The 17,270-nt window shown below is 41.7% G+C and overlaps 1 protein-coding gene across 3 annotated transcripts in view; it reads right to left on the bottom strand.

Annotated features, from left to right (window-relative positions):
* The window catches only part of DOCK4 (dedicator of cytokinesis 4), a 428,176-nt gene that overhangs the window by 133,105 nt on the left and 277,801 nt on the right, over window positions 1–17,270 (bottom strand). For all 3 annotated transcript variants that reach the window (XM_032871243.1, XM_032871262.1, XM_032871253.1), the window contains exons 17-21: window positions 8,212–8,368; window positions 3,216–3,313; window positions 3,025–3,108; window positions 2,727–2,827; window positions 592–673 (exon numbers count right to left, since the gene is read on the bottom strand). In XM_032871243.1, the coding sequence (XP_032727134.1) occupies window positions 592–673; window positions 2,727–2,827; window positions 3,025–3,108; window positions 3,216–3,313; window positions 8,212–8,368 (522 nt within the window). The remainder of the gene's footprint in view (window positions 1–591; window positions 674–2,726; window positions 2,828–3,024; window positions 3,109–3,215; window positions 3,314–8,211; window positions 8,369–17,270) is intronic.

Below are 17,270 nucleotides of genomic sequence, written 5' to 3'. Positions count from 1 at the left end.
AAACGGAGTGGCGCTCAACGACAGGACATGAGAGGACTCTCAGACCTGCTACTGGACAATTCCTTTAAGAACCTCCGTTGCTCATGAACACATTTGCAAGTGAAGTGTTAGCATCTCCATCAGAGCACTAAGGGCCCAGACATGTGGGCAGCACTAAACCCTGAGACTGAGTAAAACCTCAGGTCTCCAAGCCACCCTATTCTCTCTCAAAATGTCAGACAAATCGTTCTCAAACGGCCTCTGTCAGGGTGTTGAAGGCAAGAGCCAGGAAACTGCAAGCTGAACTGCCCACCCGTGGTCTTCTGTCCTAAGACCTCCCCTCCTGCCAACCCTAGACTTCACTCCAAGGGTTCCGGAGCTCAGAGGTACAAGGATTCAATCCCAAGCAGTTCCAGTGGGTGAGCCTGGCAAAGCTTCTTTCAAATTTCATCAGCTCTGGAGGAGCATAAACTGATTAACATCCTTGAATTGGAATGCCAGTACTATATCATCACCAATTACTGTCTGTGTAGAGGAAAGCAATTAGCTTAGGCATCACCATGCAACAGCTCTGTTTGATAACATTATCTGCTGTCGCCGACATGCCTTTACCTTCAACACCTCCTGGATGTGCTCTTGCCGTTCTGCTTCCGTTATCCGGTCCACGTACCACTTGAGAACTTTGATGAGATCTCTGAAACACAGGGCAAGAGAGACAGAAGGTGGACTTGGTCGAGTTCTCAGCTGAAAGCCAAAGATCCAACATTTTTATCATGAGGAGGCTTCTTTTCCCTTCAGTCCTCACAGCGTTCTGTCAGACCGCTTCATCTCATGATATTAGGAATGTGCACACCAACATCACTACCCCTCTCTGAAGCTGAACAGAGAAATACTTCCTCCCAATGAGATTCTCCTCGATACAGCCATGTCCCATTGACCCTGCCATTTCTGGCAAAGCTTCCCAACGGATAAACACAAACACCAGAGAAAAGGACTCTGGCCAAGAAAGGGCCTGGAAGTCTGACCACCACGGTCCATCGTGGACAACTGATAATTGGGATTTCTTCCCCAGTGACCGTGTAAACAGCTGGATGAAATACTCCGTTGGAGGCCAAAGCGAGTGTGGGGAAGGATAAGGCAACAACTCCCTACTCCAGATCACATGCCCATGGACTGATCTAGCCAATTCTCGGACCTGTGGGAAGAACAAGGCTTATCATCAGAGTGCCTTAGTAAGAGAACTTCCAAAACAGCCAAGTTTGTTTTTTCTTATAAGGAACAAAATTGGAATTTAAAAAAAAAAAAAAACAATAATTGTCAAGATTGCAGTCTTGCTACCTTTACCTTTGTTCTGTTCTTGGTTTCTAGGAAACAGAGCAATTTTTAAAGATGTTCCTCTTTTCTCTCAGTCAGGGAAGAGCTCATGGATGTGGTACAAGGCAGGTGCGCCAGGAATGTTATTTTGAAGATAAATGTCAGTGAGTTTCTGACCACCCATAGCCCGAGAAGATTCCATAGGCCTTATCTGTCTTGTTAGGAATGATTATCCTGCTCTCCTGGCCAACATAAAGTGTTAGAAATTACGCCCTTCCTCTCCAGCTTCCACTGAAAATTTCAGTCACAAATGGTGAGATATTACTAGGGCCCCAAATGTTAGGCCGAGTGGCAGAGTCAGGCCAATGTTTCTAACTATCCCTGATATTACATTTCACTCTCTGTAAGAATCATGATGACATGCCATTCATTGAAATGTTGGAGTATTAAATCTTCACATGCCTTGAGAGGAAATAGCCAAGGTAACAGGATCAGATGCTTATTTGATTACTTATCTTTTATATATCACATGATGGGGGGAAAAGGGCAAAAACACGATTCCATCTTTTTTTTAACCACACTTCTGGGAATAAATGATTGTGCGTGTACCTGGTCTTGGTGCTTAAAGTATAAGGTAAAAATACCAGAATAGTGATGGCAGTGTTAGAATGGGGAGAAAGAACTTTGGGGAACATTCCAGGGTTGTATTTAAGCAAGGCGAAAGACCAGGAAGATGTTATACATAGCAGAGAAAGAGAGACGCTGTTATCTTCTGGCAAGTATCAACTGGGCTGCAGGGAGGCAGGTAAGAGCTACAGCTTGTCATTATTCATTCACTTTAGCCTTGCCTGCAGAATCTGAGCTAACAGGAAGGGATGAGCTGTGAAAATGGCAGTTCCTATCACAGGGTCAAGCCCACAGCTGACCTGCTTAATGGCTTCACATGAATCAGCATGCATTAGGCAGGCAGTAGGAACTCAGTAAATATTAACAGATAAATGAATGAAAGAATTTAAAAAGATACGATGACCAAGGCTGTTTTCCTTTCACATCTCTTTCTTAAAGACTTCTAGAGTAAGCAAGGAATGTGGTGGTTAAATGGGGTTCTTGGCAGCCAGGCTGAAATAACCAGGCATTCAAACGAAACAATACCACATGAAATGGAGACAAGAAGAAAACATTTTATAGTTTAGGTTTTAGGAATAGAATTCAGAAAGGCTCTTTTTTTTTTTTCAGTCCTTTTAATCAAAGTAAGTTGCAGCTATTAAAAAAAGATGTGTGAGAAAGGAAGAGACTGACTCAAAAAGAGACACTTCAGTTGTTGTGGTTCATTTCTTCCTACACTCCCTTTTAAATTTTCCTATATTGCTGGTTCTGCATAGAAAGGCTCAAAAGGAACTGCTTCTAAACCAATTACAAGATAAAGGCCTTACCTGTATGCAAGTGCCCCAGCAAAGTGACTCTCAATATAAGTGTCCATTACAGGTTTAAAATGATGGAATTTGCTATCTTGCAGCAAATTTATTATGTGAACCTAAAAAGAAATATGAGGTTTATAAAACCAAATGCAAATTATGGGTGGTTGTTTTTTGTTTTTTTTTTTTTTTTTGTGGGGGAGGGTTCTTTTTAAATGACTTATGCTATTCAATGCACATTTCAGAAAGAGCCTTACAAAAGTCAAGATCAAGAGACAAAATTGTTAGGATATAATTGAAGTGAATTTAAACTCACCAAAGAATCAAAGACTTTAGACCCATATTTTTGGGAATTTTCATCTAAAATTCCAAATAAGGTATCCAGTGTATCTTGCAGAAACTGAAAGATAAAGAAATAAATTAATAAAGAAAATATCATCTGCCCTTCCCCTCCAAATATTCTTTATTCCATGAATTTCCCGAGAGAGATAATAAAACACCATATACCTTTACTATCTCTGAGCCATCGATTTCTTTTATTTTAGAGAGACAGCCTGTGATCTTGTCTGGGTGGGTTCTCCATTTCAAGAGATCAAGCATATCACCTTTCCAACAAGAAAAAGAAGGTTAATCACCTTAGCAGAGAACTGTCTCTCACATGAAAGTGTTTCAGTGGTAAAAGCTAGAGTCCTCTATACATGTTGCCTAACCCTCCTGGTCATCCAAGTTTCAGGTTCCCCCAGACTATGACTAGCTCTCTAAGACAGCATTTATTATATTTCAGTGTTTTTTTTTTTTTTATTTCTCTCTTCCTAGTGCTCTTGATTTACAAACTCCTACTTATTCAGTTCCCAGATTAGCTGTTGCTTCATCCAGAAACCCTTCTTTCCCAAAACCTCTGGACTGAGCTAACTGTCGCTGCTTCGTGCTCTCACCTCACAGTGGTGCTGACCTCACTATTTCAGTTGTCTTTGTGCCTACTAGATTGTAAACTCCAAGAAAGAAAAAGCCAACATGCTGAGTTAGTATCCCAGCATGGGTACAGAGCAGGCAGATAGTTGGCAGTTGATAAATATTTGTTGAATCCTTTTCTGCCAAAGTGGGAGCTTCTTGAGGGTCAGAAACCTGCTTTATCCATAGTTGTGCCCCCAGCACTCAGCACTCTGCCCAGCAACCAATTCTACCTGGCAATGAAGGTCTTCTTGACAATGTGACCCAAACTTGGCAGGACAAGAAGGTCCCCTGCACAAGGATGACAAGTCTGGTCAATTGCTGGGTCATCTAGTGAGCCCGTGGACTTGAGAGGGCCAGTTTCTGGACGTCATGGTCATCTTCCAGCCCAGATTCTGGGCAGGTGCAGGGCCCATGTCTTCCATTTCCTTCCCTTCCGAAACTGACAAAATGTGGGCCTGAGTCTACCAGGGTCCTCGGAGAACCTCTTCCCCCCGTGAGGGAAAAAAGTCCTTCCCTCGGCTTTTCTGGGCAAAAGTTAGGAAGGCTCCTGAACATAGTGGCTAGCTTCACTAGTGTCCAGAGGGAGCAGGGAGACAGTGGCATCTGGAGCCAATGACAGCAGGTAAGAACCAACAAGGCTTGCGTGTGTGCAGGAGTGCACAGAGCAAGGGAACCTGGCGGAGCTGGCTTCCCGGGCTCAGTGGAGCTGGAAAACTAGAACAGCCAAGAAAGAAGCCATGAAGGACTTCCCAGGGTTAATGGTGTGAACTCCACTTGAAAGCATTTCAGGAGAAACCCCAATGGGACTTGCTTAAAGACAGAAAGACCAACATGGAAACGAAAACCTGAAGAAAACAAAAATAAAAAAATCGAGGAAGAAGTAGTTGCGATGAAAAAAAAATGCTGTAGTGAAGAGAGATGAGAAAAAGCAAAAGAATCTTCAGAGGAGAGAGAAGCAACCTTCACCTCAGCCAGATTCAAGAGAAAAACTTCACAAAGGACTTAAAAGTAAGAAATTTAGTCTTAAATAGAAATATTTATCTACATCAAACAGGGATAAAAGGATGGTTTAGAATTAGAAAAAATGAGGGAATTTGAAAAATAATGACTTGGAAAGAGAAATTTATGGTGTTTTCCATAGCAGAAACACCTGAAAGTGTTTAGTATTCATGACTAACTCAGACATCGTGGAGGTAGGATTGGAACCTTTTTAAAAATGACTGGTTACATGTAGAAGAGTAGGTATTTCCACAGAGGGAGACCTGCCATGGCAGAGGGAGCACCGCATTCTTCTCCCATCTGTTTGCGGCCTCCCTCCCACATGCTTCTTACTTCCTGCATCCTACCGCAGGATGCCTTCTTGCCCAGGCATGTTCTCTCACAGTTCCCCAGCTCATGACCCCTGCCACTTACTCCTCACTTCCCACTCCACCTCCACTCCAGCTCTCACTCAGTCTCCCTCCTCTCTTTCTTGCCCCTCAGGGCAAGGCGTCCAAGGCCTAGCCCAGTGTGAGGAGTGTGTGCAGAGGAAGGAGGTAGCAGCCCCAGAGGCAGCAGTGGGAAACCAGGAACAGCACTGTCATCAGGAGAGCTGGAGAAGAGAGGACAGTGGTCCAAGACAATCAGATTGAGGTGGGGCCGTGGACCTTTCCTGCAAAAAGTCTGATGAATCTCTTGACTGCTCATAATGGAGGAAAGGAAGAGTAAAGCCGTATGTTCCTCTGGGTGTAATTAATCATGTGTACAAAGTGCTCAGAATTAAGTCAGAACTGTCATCACCTAGGTCTCTGTTTTGCTGTCTGAAGATAGGTTAGTTGCAAATTAGGAGCTATGACCTATTGCTGAAAATGCAAATTTTAAGCATTCCATTCCACAAGCATTTAAGAGTATACTGTAGGTTTGACCTACCAAGAGCTAGAAAATAGATGGATGACATAATCCCTACTTTTTAAAAAATTTTAAATCACACGCTCAGGAAGAGACTGAATGAACCACCCATTATTTGGGGGAGAAAGGGATGTGGGCAAGTCAGCAACTGTACAATTAACTGTCAGGCTAATTTTAAGCACTGTTTTTAAACTTTTTTAAAAGTTGTGTTTAACAGCCCAAGGAAGAAAACAAATAAGTGAAACCATTTATTCTCTGATCCCTACTTTCAAGAAGCTTAAAGTATCTTCTCGATCTGGCTGTCCCCGATGTCCGGCAGGGTGCTCCAGCCTTGGAACACTAGCCCTGAACAATACTGGAGCACAGAATCGGTGCAGAGACTCACTTTAGGGATTGTGAAATGCAAATCTGCTGTAAGAAACTATTTCTAGAGACCGTATCACTTGCTAAATGCCCAATTGTAATGGAAATGGGATTTGTCTATTTTCCAACTTAAGTAAAATGAATACAAAGCAATTTAATTCCAATTTGGAACTGGATTACTTCTACACGGAAACGTGTGTCTAGCATGTGAATTCCAGAAAGATCAACTAACTTCCTTCCTCCTTCTCATCTCTTTGAAACACAGTATTTATCGCCTGGTTCATTCCCAGCTGTGTTACACTGACAAGGTTAAACAAACCCAAAAGATAATTAAGCACTTATCAGTGTCCAAAAAGGAGACAAGCATTGTCCTTCATATAGTGAGATGTTTAATATAATGACTTCTAAATATGTTTATTTACCCATATCTACCTGAAAATGTTCTCCACTTTTACAAAGCAGCAACTTCTAGTTTTTAGGATTTGGTTCTGTTTTATGTTCACAATTCTGTCTAACAACCTAAACCTGAGAACAAGAAAAGGTTAAGTCAGCCAAATACTTTGATGGGAGATAAGCTATTGCTAGGATTATCTGTGTGGTCGGCAGAACAGCGGCCCCATAGATGTCGATGTCCTAATCTCTGGTACCTGTGAATATGTTTACCTTTTATGACAAAAGAGATTTCACAGATGTGTTTAAATTAAAGGTCTTAAAATAGGGGCGACTATCATGGAATAGCTAGTGGGCCCAAAGTAATCACAAGGATCCTTAAGACACAGAAGATGGTCATAACCATGTCAAGGTGCTACACTGCTGGCTCTGAAGACAGAGGAGAGGCCGTGAGCCAAGGAACACAGGTGGCCCCGTTGGAAGTTTAAAAAGTAAGCCACAGGTTCTTCCCTAAAGTTTCCAGGACAAATGCAGGTGTGCTGACACCCTGATTTTAGTTCAGTGAAAAAGATTTCAGATTTCTGACCTCCCGAACTGCTCAATGATACATGTTTGTTGTTTTAAGCCAGTAAGTTTACAGTAATTGTTCCTACAGCAGGAGGTAACTAATACAACCTAAAATTATTCTACCAGAGGCAATCGGTTAAATGTGAACCTAGGCTCTGTAACAGAATACAACAAATCCACACAGAGTAAGGACAATTTCTGTCTGAAGGAGTCAACAGCAGGTTGATATTCTTATCTTCATAATCTCCGTAGGGATGACTGGCTCCATTAAAAATAACACCTGAGGTGTTGTAAATGCTTTATAAACTATATCCGGTTCTGTCAGTGAAGTTTTAATTTAAGTAAAATCATTCATCACTGAATACGGATAAACTCTTGATGTTTCTTAACTTGGTGATGGCTACCTTCAACCAAATGTATTAAAAATACGCAGTTGATTTTGAAAAATATTTCTCCAAAAATAATTTTGGAAGGGGAGAAACAAACCAACAATGAAATGTGAAAGGATCATTTGCCAAAGTCCTACATATATATAGCAGCACTGCAAGAGAAACTGAAACGTAGCTTAAAAGAGGTCAATATTATAATGCGACATTTTACTTTTTTTCTGAGGCCATGTCCTAAGAGAAGAAATTTGTTTCCTTCTACAAATGCTATTCTGTGACACAAAGAAAGAACTAATCGCACTTACTGATGTTTAGGTACAGGAACACTTTATGAGATTCAATACCTTATTATAAAGTGATTCTCAACATAATGAATCTGACTTATTAATATGGCATTCAGAATGCTAGCCAGAAGCCTTATATGGCAACCATGAAGAATTAAAAAATATTTCATTTCCTTCCTTCATTACAGATGATGTTTTCATGACGATTTTCCAAAGAGAAGAGCTTGTTTTATTAATCATAACTTGGTAAACAATCACTGACATAAAAAGTATGGTAGAATAGAAAAGCAATATCCAGCTAATTAAACGAAAAACAGCCTTATTCCAAAGCCTACAATTAGCACTGTTTATGGAGCTATAAAACAAGAGAGATTAAATGGTGGTATTCTTTGTCTCTCCCTCTTCCTCTTTTTAAAAAGCAGCTGGGTTTTGAAGCATTGTGCACTTGGGTTTCAATCCTGGGATGATTTTGAAATCTTTAAATTAGATGCATTAACAGACCATTGGGTCGCAAAGGTTTCCATTTCACTGGAGATCACAAACAGAAGGATCAACAATTTTTCCAGTGCAAAGTTCTTAAATATAATACTGGTGTTTATTAAATGTGTCTACCAAAATTCACAGGAGTGATTAAGTACAAGGGCTTTCAAATAAAACAGCATTATACATTACCATTTTGTGTGAGTTTTGTGGAACAGAGAAAAGATGTTATCCAAAAAGACTCCTTCGTGGCCTTAATGGCTTGATGATTATTTCCAAGAAGGATGCCCTTGGAAAAGGGAAGTTTGAGGTAGCGGGTAGTATCCTGAAGATTTGTGTTTTCTTCACACTGTTAAAAATATTAAAAACAAAATATAAAAGGGAGGGATAAGAGACCTCATGAAAATTACTAAGCATCATTTCCATTTCTACTGTTTATGAACTGGGAAACATTCCACACAGGATTACAAATAGAATTTGGCTTTTAAGTAAAATACAACAAAGACAGAGAGAGAAGGAATTAAGCATGGATTTTGGGCTGGGACCAACTTGGGTCCGAATCCCAGTTTTGCTATTTCTCCCAGGAGAAACTCTATCACATTATCTGGCCATGCAAGATCACTATTTCTATCTCTAAAATCTCGGTATATTGTCATAAGAGTTAGGTTCCATAAAGCCTTTTGCACAGTGCCTGATACATAGGAAGTACACAAGAAATCATATTTGCAGTGACCACAGCATTTAAAAAAAAATGTTTAAATTCTTCCAACATCTCATCTGAGGTTGCTACTGAACACCTCCTTATTTCGAAAACTGGCAATTAAAGGAAACTGTTTTTCAGGGTTCTCTAAGAGTCCTACCATGAGAGAGAAATCTCTACTTCACAGAAGACACCAGCTAACAATTGTAAAAGGAATTACAGATTTAGAATATATAGTTTCATATTCCTAATGTAACTCTTTCTTTAGTTAAAGGTTGTCACTTGGGAATGCTAAAATCGGCAGGAAAATCGTTGGATAAAAAACTGGACATTTGGGATGCCTAGCTGACTTAGTGGAGAATCTGACTCTTGATCTCAGGGTCATGAGTTCAAGCCCCACGTTGTGTGTAAAGATTATTTGAAAAAAAAAAATAAGAATTGGACATTCTTATGACGCCAATGCACCGACACACAGATTATGACAAATATATGACAACTATAACCACATGCACATGGTGGAGGGGGATCAGGTTGTCGTTATACCAATGCAGGACAGGGCAAAAACATGTTAACAGCATCCCTAATGTATTCTTACTACAGATGCTGAACTGAATCTAGCACAACAGCAGCTTTCACTTCCACTTCACAGTCAATACAATGAACAGAATGACATGCTGAACAATACTACGGGGAAGCATCCAGAAAAACCCCGAAGGCAGCACTTTCTGCAGGATGCCTGGGTTTGTCTCCTCAAGTCCAAAAAGGACTGGTCTAGACGAACCAGCATCAAAGCTAAATATGACATTTGGTCCCAGATTTGGATCAACCTGCTGAAAAGAGGTTTTTGTTTTGTTTTGTTTTTGAAATTTATACCCTGATTTAGGTTCTAGATGAGATTAAAAACATTAGTGATTAGAAAATCATTAATTGAAAAAGGAGGTTACAAAATGTGAATCTTATGAAGTAACGAAGAGGTCCTTCAGCAGGTAAATGGATGAACTGTGGTTCATCTGACAAAGGACACTATTCAGTGCTAAAAAGAAATGAGCTCTGGAGTCACGAAAAGACATGCAGAGTGAAAGAAGTGAAAGTGAAAGAAGTGCAAGAAGTCAATCTGAGAAAGCTCCAGACTGTATGATTCCAGCTATAGGACATTCTGGGAAAGGCAAAACTATGGGGACAGTAAAATGATGAGTGGTTGCCAGAGGCCGGTGGGGCAGAGATGAACAGGCAGAGCACAGAGGATTTTTAGGGCACTGTGATATCATAATGGGGATATGTTATTACTCATTTGTCCGAAACCACAGAATGTACTACGCCAAGAATGAATCTTAAGGTAAACTATGAACGTTGGGTGATTATGATACGTCAGTGTAGGTTCGTCCTTGGTTTAAAAAAAAAAAAAAAAAGGTACCATGCTGGTGAGTGAGGTTGATAATGGGAGAGGCTATTCATGTGAGTAGGGAGGCAAATGAAAAATCTATATCCTCCTCTCAATTTTATGATAAACCTAAAACTGCTCTATAATATCATTTGGGTCAAAAAATCCGTGCAGAAAAATATCTAGAAGGATATATACTAGAGAATTAAGAGTTAACAACACCCAGATAATGAGGGAATTATGTTTGTATTGTGAATTAACTCTATACTTCTTGGTAATGATAAAAGTGATTTTAGGGGCACCTGGGTGGCTCAGTTGGTTGAACGACTGCCTTAGGCTCAGGTCATGATCCTGGAGTGCCAGGATCGGGTCCCGCATTGGGCTCCCTGCTCAGCGGGGAGCCTGCCTCTCCTTCTGACATTTCCCCTCTCATGCTCTCTCTCATTCTCTCTCTCTCTCTCAGATAAATAAATAAAAATAAAATCTTTAAACAAAAGTGATTTTAAATTACAGTTCTGAAAAATAGTTTGACAGATATAGAACTACTATAACATGTTATTTTGAATGTAAGTTTTAAAACTCACATGAACTTTATTTCTTTAAATATCTTCAAGGCTAGCATCTTGGTAACAGGCAGGAATTTAAGCACAGAATCCCTTTGGCATTCTAGAGTACTGTGTGTGATTCATAGAATATTTTTTAAATTTTAAATAATAAATCTTTAGGAAAGACCTAACACGTTTAGAGAAAAAGAATCAGATGACTACAGATGTTCTTACTAGCACACCTGCCCAGTAACAAGAGTACCTATAAACACGATAAACAGCCTCTATAATTCTCTTCTAGTGTTACAACTCCAAATGCTTTCTTTTATTATTGGGAGATATTTCATGGAGACAGCAGAGCGCATGAACGACACGTATATGGTTTAGAGAATCATTGCCAAGTGAACACTTCAAATGACTTCTTCAGAAAAAGTGCTTAGGCAAAGTAACGTTTTGGAACCCTCGAACACTATCCCCTCCTGTCTTGCTCTTGGTGTCAGGGCTTGGACCACCCCAAGTCATAGCATGAGTCACAGCACCCCACCCTGCCCCCATTTCCTGCCTGGATCTGGTCTGCGGGGTCAGGAACAGTCTGGTCTGCTGGCCCTCGCCTGACTTGTGCTCCATCTGTCTAACTACCACTTACTGTGACACAACAGACATACTGTCCAGCTATTTCCACGCATTCTCTTCAGGAGCTGGAGCTGGACCTAGTATGCTATACTCCATCTGTTCACAGAAATTCTGCTCCTATAGATAGAGCTCTTATTCCCCCACCCATCAAATAATGGCCTAGTTCATGAGCCCTTCTGGCACGTTCTTAGCATTTCTGCTTGCTACGGTCATGTAGCTCCACTGGTAGTCATGGCCTGACCACTTCTGTGATTGAAGACATGATGGCTGTGTCATGTCCTTAGGGAGCACTGTGACTAGAAGACTTGGCTGCCTTCTCCTAGGTCACTCATCGTGGCCCCATGAGCGCCACCAGCAGTGGTTCACCTCACCTCTCCTCCAGCCTGGGAAAGTCAAGACCTCAGCATCTGAGTTTGTCAGAGGTTTGACACCTTGACAATTCCCACAGCTCAAGTCTATCACTCTTAGTCAAGTGTAAACATAATCATTAACATAAATATTAGGACACAAAGGTTAATTCAAGATCTTCCACCAAGAATACTGGGTGTGTGTGCATGTGCGTGTGCATGTGTGTATTCATCAGGAAAGAGCTGGTGAAGAGAATTCTACCCATCTACTCAGTAAAGAAAAGCACATAATCACTCTTGGGTTTCAGTGAATCTTTTGATGATAACATTTGCCAGGAGTTTTGACACTGATTTTTTTTTCCTAGGGTGGGGGGGGTCCAACAGGAGTCAAAGGAGATAATGCTAGGCATGGGGTTAGATTTGGAGGTTTTAATCTATTTCTGAAAAACTGCAGTGGCCTTGAGAAAAATCTCACAGCGCATCTTTTGTTGTTCTCTGAGGTTCCCAGCATGTGTCCTTAACACATCATACAAACACTGGAGACTTTAAAAGCAATCCAAGCAATTACCATTTAGGACGGTTTACTACACGTAAGGCCCTGCAAAGCACTTTATGTGCATTTTCTTATTCTCATAACAACCTCAAGAAGCAGGACACTGGAACCTGAGGAGCTGTGTGATTTGCCCAACATGACATTACTAGTAAGTGTCAGAGTCAGGATTTGAACCCAGGTTTGTGTTCAAAACTACTGTGGAACAGTGTCTCCTTCAAATGTTGTTTTAACCAAGTTTTGAGTTTTGCTATAATTCAGTAAACATTTACTGATTTACAGGTAACATATTGAATGGTGGGTAAGGCTAAGAAAAACCAAAAGGTTCACTTCTCCAAAATAAAGGTCTGTGTGTGGGAGACACCCTGGCAGGCAGCTCAGAGTGGTCTGTGGAGCTGAAATGGCTCCATGTCAAATCTGCCCACGAGCCCTACAGCAGGAACAGCTGGGCTCTATCCTGAAACCACGAATGGAAGAAGGAGGGTAACGTGCCCTGGATGCAGTGGGGAGCAAGGCCGAGTAGGAGCAGATAAGGCACGACACTGGAGCTTAGGGACCTAACAGGTGAAGTAGAGATCATCTGTCATTTCATCTGATGAAAGAGAAACAACTGTAGAGAAACTGGGTTGGGGAGCACTGAAGAGAAGTGTTCCAGAAAGTAGGCCTCTAGGGCAGAGGCAGGTATCAGCAAACACTGAAGCCAAGAAGGTTCTCCCGCCTTTTATGAGGACATGCACGAATGATTAGCAAAAGCCAAGCGGTGAGGAAGGAAGGGTCAGCAGTAAATCCCTCAGGCCTTCTTCAGCCATGTTGGAGAAGGGACTGTGCTGGGAGTACAACTCCGAAGCAGGGTAAGGGGGAGAGAAAATGGAAATGGATAACCCCACTCCCCGACTCTGAAGCTAAGAGTCCATTAAGTCACCGTAAGAAGCTGGAAAACGATATGCAGCACTGCCTGTGTGTTATTTGGAAATACTGGTACGGAAGAGTCGGGATTGCATGTCTGTAGGCCTGTGAGTCTGAGACTGACCCCTGCAACGCTACGGCCTTCCGCGAAGCTCTAGTGCACGCACATGAGGCGTGGTCTTGTCACCACACCAAGATCCAGTTACACCCCTCAATTAGATGAGCGGTTAAACACAAAGCACTTGCATTCTGGGGACACTTGCCCAACAACTGCTTTGGTTTGGGTATAAGGACAACTTTTTTCCATCACATCCGGGGCAGACATGGAACAAGGCAATGAGGACATGAGAATCATAGAAACGAGACCATAGCCTCTTGAGGCCACTACCGGATTACAGGAACAAAACAATGTCATTGCCACAGTAAAGGACAATATTCTGTGTTTCCTCAGATAGGCTGGGATCTGTGCAAGTCACTTCAAAATGGCGTGAAGTTAATTTATTACAATTTAGAGAGGAAGAATTGAGAACCAGCCCTCTACTTTACTACACTTGAGACTGAAATCAGACCTGACAGGAGAAATGTGCTCAGACTCTCACAGAAGAACTAAATGCAGGCTTTGGGAAGCCGTGGTGCTGTCTCAATGAGCTTTAAGAGGATACCTCTTGGCTCACGGTCTGTTCCTCTGCCCAGGGTTAAAACCAGTTGGCAAAACAATGGATGGTACATCCAGGCCAGCTTGTTGACTCACTGTCTTAGACATGTCAAAGAGAGCTGCAATGGTCAGTCACAAGCAGTGTTCCAGAAATATGGTAACTGCAGTAATACAAACTGTGTGACCAAGCGATGAGCAGCTAAATTTTATGCAGAAATACACTGGTACGGAAATTCGTCATACATTAATCACCTTAAGGGGTCTGTAATTTTTGTACTGCAGAAAGTACGGAGTTATATTTTAAAAATAAAGTAAGTTAAACAGTCCAGTTGGAACTGTATTTTACCAGTTAATCACAACCAGATTTAAACAGCTGTGGTAGCACCACACCTTCTTTTAGGGACTCTCTCAGTATGATTAGCCATTCTGGAGGATATTATTAAAAGTTTATTAAATTCTTATTTGTCAGTCCTTTAACTTGGTGTTAAGAATGTACGCAGGAAATAAACACAGTCCCTGTCCCTGAGGGCATGAAATGTCTGACCCCTGCACCTGAATACCCATGACAAAGCTGTGATAAGGGCCACTGGGTTCCAGGGGGCTGGGGAAGGGTCTGCCTGACTTTCACAGAGAAGAGGTGCACCCAGCAGGCAAGGCAGGAAAAAGCATATTCTGTGGACGAAATGGTAGCTATCAAGGCACTGGGAGAAGGAAAGCACATACAGGAGACTCTGGGGCCAGGGCAATGAAGTGCCATGTGGGAGGCTGGACTGGATTCCCAAACAGAAAAATGATGGTAGTGGAAGAACTCATGAAATTCAGGTACTGCACAAAGATTAATTTAGTTTCAATAAATATGCTGTAGTTACGTAAGATGTTAACATAAGGAGAAGCTAGGTGAAGGGTATATGCGAATTTTCTGTACTATTTTTTTCCAAATCTTCTGTAAGTCTAAAATATCTTAAAAATAACTTTTTTTTTTTTTTAAAGTACAGGTATATTCAGACAATGATATAGACCTTAGTAAGTCTGGAGCATGGGATTTCTCAATACAAAAAAGCCTTGGAACTGCCCTAGACCTCTCAGGAGAAACCGAAGAAGAAGGGTCCCATGGGGACCTGCAGAATTTGAGGTGTCTGTGGCGAAGCCAGCTGTGGATGGTCAGGAGGCTGATAAAAGCTCAGGGCTGGAAGTCCGGTGTGGTCGTCAGCAACAGAGATGTGGTGATGAGCGAACCCATGGAAGTAGCTGAGATGGTCCGAGACCAGAGGAGTCAGAGACGATGGCCAAGGATGAAATCCATGGTAACACCCACGTGTAAGGTGTGGAAAAAGACAGAAGGGTCCTCAAAGGGAAAACAAGGATGAAACTCAGGAGAAAACCATCCAACAGACCAACGAATGTGGGATTTTCAGGAAGGATCATCAATGGTGTTACATGCTGCAAAGAAGTAAGGAAAGATTCTCAAAGTGGCCAGTGGCTTTAGCCACTTTCGGAAGACTGACCATGTCCTAGTATAATTCGTAAGACTGAAAGGGCTTTTTGGACGTCCCACTAATAGCCTTCAGCACTAAGACCAAGTCCACCTATGAAGTTACCTTAGACTTTTTTTCTGTTCAGCATGGCACGTTTCTATGTTAAGCATATCAGCTTACTTCTAATTTTTAAAACGTTATAGCTGTTTCTTTTTTTTTTTTAGGTGTTTCATTTTTAATTTCTCTCATGCTAAGTAATAAAACAAGGGTTATGTGACACAGGTTGGGCACTAGTGATTTCAACGGATAAAGTTCATTTGAGCTTTGGGCACAGAAACAGCCTGAAGAGCAAATGGAAAGCAAGGAGATCGAGACTGTGAGGGAAGACCAGCTTTTCATGGAGACGGAGGGTGATAGGAAGGGAAGGGGGAGGGAGTGGTCATTTGAAAAGTTTTTTGTTGTTTTTGTTTTCAAGAAAAAGGCTTGAGCGGGCCCATAATCTGAGAGAATACAGTCAGAAGAAAGGAAACAGCTAGAGTTGCAGGAGGAAGAGGGACAATGGGAAGAGCGGGGTCTCCGGGGAGTCAGGAGGGAGGGGGATCCTGAAGGAAGCAGGTGAAAGAATCAGGCTTGGAGAAGAGTCTTGGCCCATCATCTGAGACAGGAAGCAGGAAGGAAGGGAAGGATGCTGGTAAGTTTGCAGGTGGCAAAGGAGAGAGCATGGGAAGTTAAGAAAGTTCCTGTCTGTTGGTTTCTGTTTCTCTGCTAAGTAGAGGGGAAGTGGTGGGGTAGGCAGAATGGTAAAATCTTGTAAACAGCTCTTGTCAGGGCTGATCTGTAGTAACTCATGGCCAACTGGGAACAATCACCCTTTGTAAGCCGCGTTGCAACTCTGTGACCTTGTCATGTGTCTCTCAGACTTGATTATGATGGTTTTTTATCAATAAGAAGTTTGAGGGGCGCCTGGGTGGTTCAGTGGGTTAAAGCCTCTGCCTTCAGCTCAGGTCATGATCCCAGGGTCCTGGGATCAAGCCCTCAATGGGGCTCTCTGCTCAGCAGGGAGCCTGCTTCCTCCTCTCTGCCTGCTGCTCTGCCTACTTGTGATCTCTGTCTGTCAAATGAATAAATAAAAATCTTAAGAAAAAAAGTAAAAAAAAAAATAAGAAGTTTGAAATTTTACATAGTCAAAAGGTTTTTTTTTTGGACCTGATTTCTAACATGTGAGCCATTCTTGGAAAGCCCCTCCTTTCCTCAATAGTATAAAATCATAAAAATATCCAGTTGTATTTTTAAGGCTCTTATAAGTTTTTTTTATTTTTTTTTTAACCTTTAATCTGGAACTTGTTTTGGTCTAAGAAGCATGGTAGGAATCCAGCTCTTCCTTTTCCCCCAACACCCATCATGGTCATCTCAACACTACTTATTAAATGGGCTATCTTTTCTACTCAATGATTTGAAACCACTCCTCCCCCCCCCCCCACCATTTCCTACTTTTTAAAAAAAATAGTAAATTCAAGGCTGCAATTATCAGCAGGCTGTGAGTTTTCCTGCCATGGCAGAAGAAGGATAAGCATTATGTTCAAAATATGGTTTTATAATCATTACACTACAAGTGGCCTCAGGCTGAAACTGAAATTGTTGGCTCAATACTACGAAAAAGAAAACTATGGCACCTACTAGACTAAAAACAAAAGTTGTTATACTGGGAGAGAATCCCACACCTCTTCAAAAAAGCAACACTGAATAACCCTAAACACAAGATAACACAGCTACTCAGGGTTCTTCTGGGGGCCTGGTGCGTCCTGATGGGTCTCCTCAAAGCAGGTCTGCCCAAAATTAGACCATCTACAGACACCATCCTGAGCTTTCTTTGTGGTCGAGAAATATCACTAGGAACACCTGCCTTTTAAATTGCTCAAGCTCAAATAAATACATTTTCCTATGTTTTATGGATTACAATTCTGAATACTCCATGAAAACTCATATAAGGGTCTGAGCAGATTCAAAGCTCTGCTTCTGGGAAAAGTTTTACCCTTGCCAAAATGTACCCGACAGTCCT

Source organism: Lontra canadensis, unplaced genomic scaffold, assembly GCF_010015895.1.
Source record: "Lontra canadensis isolate GAN:19392208 unplaced genomic scaffold, GSC_riverotter_1.0 scaffold2, whole genome shotgun sequence".
NCBI lineage: Eukaryota > Metazoa > Chordata > Mammalia > Carnivora > Mustelidae > Lontra > Lontra canadensis.
This window is presented reverse-complemented; position numbering and strand designations above follow the sequence as displayed.